Here is a 3,853-nt window from a genome sequence, read left to right on the forward strand (position 1 = left end):
CAAAACGGCAATGGAACTTGGCAGTGAGTCTATTCCTTCCCTACTCTATCCAAAACAAGAAAAAAAAATATTGCCTTTACACACTTAACTGCTTCCCAGAGCTGTGATAAAAATATGTAGATGGCTTAGACCCAGGGCTGGATTTACACTGTTGCCCCAAGGCCAGGTTCCTTGTTGCCCCCCAATGATATTTACCAATGATATTAATAATTCTTAAAGCTCTGATATGGCTGCAGAACTCGCCAGTTCTCTGGAGAACACAGAGCTGCAGATAGTATGTTCTGATCAAGGAGCCCACACCTGCCGCTGCCCCGTACAGCTCACCACCTCTGCACCGCAAGAACCTCAGACCGCCAGCGGTGGGACGTCACCCAATCCAGTGCTCCCCCCCCCCCCCCTCTGACACCACTGCCGCCCTGCTACTCCCTGCAGCCCAGCCCTGAGGCTATGACCTTGTAGGGAATTCGGTCCTGCTTAGACCAGGGGTAGGCAACCGTGGCAATTCAGCCATTGTGACAAAACAAATCCCATCATGCCTCTATCTTTGGGGGCTGTGGTTGTCGGAGTTGTGCAATGCCTCAGGGGAATTGTAGCTTCACAACAGCTGGAGTGGCAAGTTTGCCTACCACTGGCTTAGACTAAGATGCTACAGCAGGAGTGGGAAATCTCAGCACCCGTTGTTGAACTAGAAGTCCTGTAAGGCACTGCAGGACTCTGACGGATACAGGCAGAGGCATGATGGAATTTGTAGTTTCACCACAGCTGGAGTGCCAAGATTGCCTACCCCTCTGCTACAGCTTCTTAGACTACTGATTACTACACAGGTCTGCAACTGGTACACACAAAAATCCTTCCTGAATCTGCCTTTTTATAAACTGTTAATAGTAGAATTTTTGCAAAGCTGCCAGCTTGGTACGGAAGCCATTGTATGGACATGATGGTACAGGACACTATTAGTTTTCCATGCATGGTGATCCCAGACAAGGTTTGAGTTTCTTGGCCCACCTAGTAGTGGCCAAGGTAGTGATTCTATGGTGATCTGGTATATGATCTATGGGATTTGTGATGAGGGTTGGGGAAAGGTGATAAGAGATCAGTGATTGGAGGTAAGTGGCTGAGCACTTGTGCACCAGCAATGCTTACTGGAAATAGTGCTGCACTACTACTTTGGACGTGGCATGAACTTCATCTTCGATCAGAGGCTGTATGCCAAGGCATTGGTAATGCGACTACTACAAAAGCGATGCATCCTGGGATAAATCTCAAAACACTTGTCCAGCGCTGTTGTAATTTTAGGCATAGAGATACTGCACCATGAGGAACCTATCCCGGTCACCTTCCTTACTTGTATGGGGCAAAACCAAACCCAAACAAAATTACTTTTTAGCTTTATAGGGGAAAGGTTGGAACTTCTGAGGGGTTTGAAATGCGGTTAAGGAAATTAAGAAACCCCTCCAATGGGCAGCAATAAAAGCTTGACTGAAGTTAAACCATCCTCATGCCATACAAATTCAGATTTCAGCTTTATTTTTGCTTAAAATGTATTTTCATAACCAGATTATAGGTTATAAATTAGCTTGAGCTTATGCTCTTCTACATAACATAATGCTCTTCTACATAATAATAAGGTGCAGCACATCTCTTAGCTAGTTTTGGATAAAGCAGAAAATGCTTATGTTTGCGGCCTGAGTCTCCTTAGGGAGATTACCCTCCACTTCCTGTCTTGGTGACACAAAACGAGAAAGGAAATGTCTCCAAGTGAGAGGCTGGCACCAGAACAGGTGTACCCATTGAAAGATTTACCCACCTTTCATGTTTCGGTAACAGCTTTAAAATTTTGGATTTCCTATCGTATTTTGTCCCATTGAGAGGGGTTGGGACACAGCAATAAAAACCTAACAGGGACCCCACCTCTTTGAAGCTCTATCCACAAGTTAAAAAAAATGTTTTTAGATATAATTTAAATCCTATAATATATTTTGTATAATTTATTAATAATAATAATAATGCTGATAAACTTTAATCTCACAGCGCCACCTATCGTCCATTCTCCAGATGGCAGCCGACGAGAACGTCCCCGGCCTCTATTAGAAACAATGGCGACTCTTCTTGTGCCATCTAGCGGTCGGACTCTGTATGACACTAGCACAACTGAAAGAGGTGGCGGAAACACTAGAAGCTTTTTCCAGGAGGAGAGAAGAAAAATACAATGCAACTGAGTAAAGAACATCAACCGCCAAAAAATAAACAAGTAATAGGCAAGTTAGAGTGCAAGAAGGTCAGTGGGCTAGGATAACGGTTCAGGAAGTGGGGCAGGAGAGCATACGGGAATTAAGACGGAAGTGACTCGGTCGCACCGGAAGTGAGGCTGCAAGTGTGACAGAATTAGATTTCCCCCTGTTGCTGATCACGTGTATGAAGACAGTGACCCTGAGAGGTAAGAGCGGGTAGTAGGTGGCAATTTTTTGTTCTGTCTCTCAAAGCATATTTCGCATAGATAGGTTTTATATAGAATGGGGGCGACCTGCAGTTATAAAGAAGGCATGCTGGGGATTGTAGTTTTCAATACATCTTGCTCTTGTCCAGCTTGTGTCACCCAACTACCTGGCATGTAAACAGGGACACTTTTTAGAGCAGAAATATTCAGGCAAATGGCACCCTCTTACTTCTTCCTTGCATACAGATCAGGGGACATGTTTGTATATTTACAGGACCTGCGGTGGTCATCATCAGCAGAAAACAGGAATTATTCCTAACAGTGAACCTGTACTGTACCCACACTAGGCAACATTTGGACTTCACAAATCTATATAGGAGGGGGCCTAATAAAAGATAAACGTATGCTCATCTCTAACTCACTTTTCAATCTCCCTCTCTCTTCCTAGGTTCTGATAATATTTTTGGTGGGGGCTTATAATCAGTCAGCACAGATGTTCCGCGGAGCAGTAGCGCAGGTAAGATCACCTTTTTCATGCTTTTGCTAAACATACAGTAGCCGTGTTGAAAGCTGAATTGTTAACCCAGTTTGATGTTAATGGCTTTGTTGGGATGGACAGACTACTTGTCCTGTGACGCAGAGCTTAGACGTTTGCTCAGATGAAACTTGCTGTAGGGAAGGGTCACCAAATTTAATCCTACTGCCCTACAGAGATCACATGACCACATGCCTAAACAACAAAGGGAAAACTTTTAGTTCCCATGATGCCATGTAAGGTTCCTTTGTTGTGCTGTCAGTCGGTAGCATGTAATTAGGGATGGCACAGAACATTTTACTGGATGTCAGATCCTGGGTTAAAAGTTTACTCAACTCCATTTGTGTTTGCAAACTAAAATGTCATCCAGTTAGGATTTACATCTACTTTGAAGAGACCCTGTCACCATATTAAAAAAGTGCAGGTTGATTACATAAAAATAAATACTTTAATTGCTTGCTTGTAGTGTTTTTGGTTCCATAAATTATTTTTTTTAAATTCATTTGCAATATGCCTCTGAACTTGTTAGCAAATTTGATCACTACGGGAAGAGTCAATTTCCACAGCCCACAGGGAGTATCTAATAACGGTCATTGCTGACCCAGCTCCTGTTTCCCTCACCTCTCTACAAAACATTTAATGTAAAGAGGAGCGAAAGGGAATACTACGGTACACTTAAGTGACAGCCCAGAGTCTGCTGGGGCAGCCGACATCACGTCCAAGATGGCTGCGCCCCGGCAGCAGTCTCAATAGTTTTGGATGTCTACATAAGGGAGCCTTTTAGAGTTTAATAACGTGTAAAATGATGACTGTGATTATGTGTATATGTGTATACGTATGTATGTATGTATGTATGTATGTATGTATGTATGTATATATAT

General features: G+C 43.3%; 1 protein-coding gene across 1 annotated transcript in view; it reads left to right on the plus strand.

Annotated features, from left to right (window-relative positions):
• The first annotated feature begins 1,178 nt into the window (after positions 1-1,178).
• SSBP1 (single stranded DNA binding protein 1) overlaps positions 1,179-3,853 on the plus strand; it is a 23,168-nt gene continuing 20,493 nt past the window's right edge. Inside the window, exons 1-2 of the mRNA XM_018563934.1 lie at positions 1,179-1,220; positions 2,886-2,954. Coding sequence (XP_018419436.1) covers positions 1,179-1,220; positions 2,886-2,954 — 111 coding nt within the window. The remainder of the gene's footprint in view (positions 1,221-2,885; positions 2,955-3,853) is intronic.

Source organism: Nanorana parkeri, unplaced genomic scaffold, assembly GCF_000935625.1.
Source record: "Nanorana parkeri isolate BGI_ZX_2015 unplaced genomic scaffold, ASM93562v1 scaffold712, whole genome shotgun sequence".
Lineage (NCBI taxonomy): Eukaryota > Metazoa > Chordata > Amphibia > Anura > Dicroglossidae > Nanorana > Nanorana parkeri.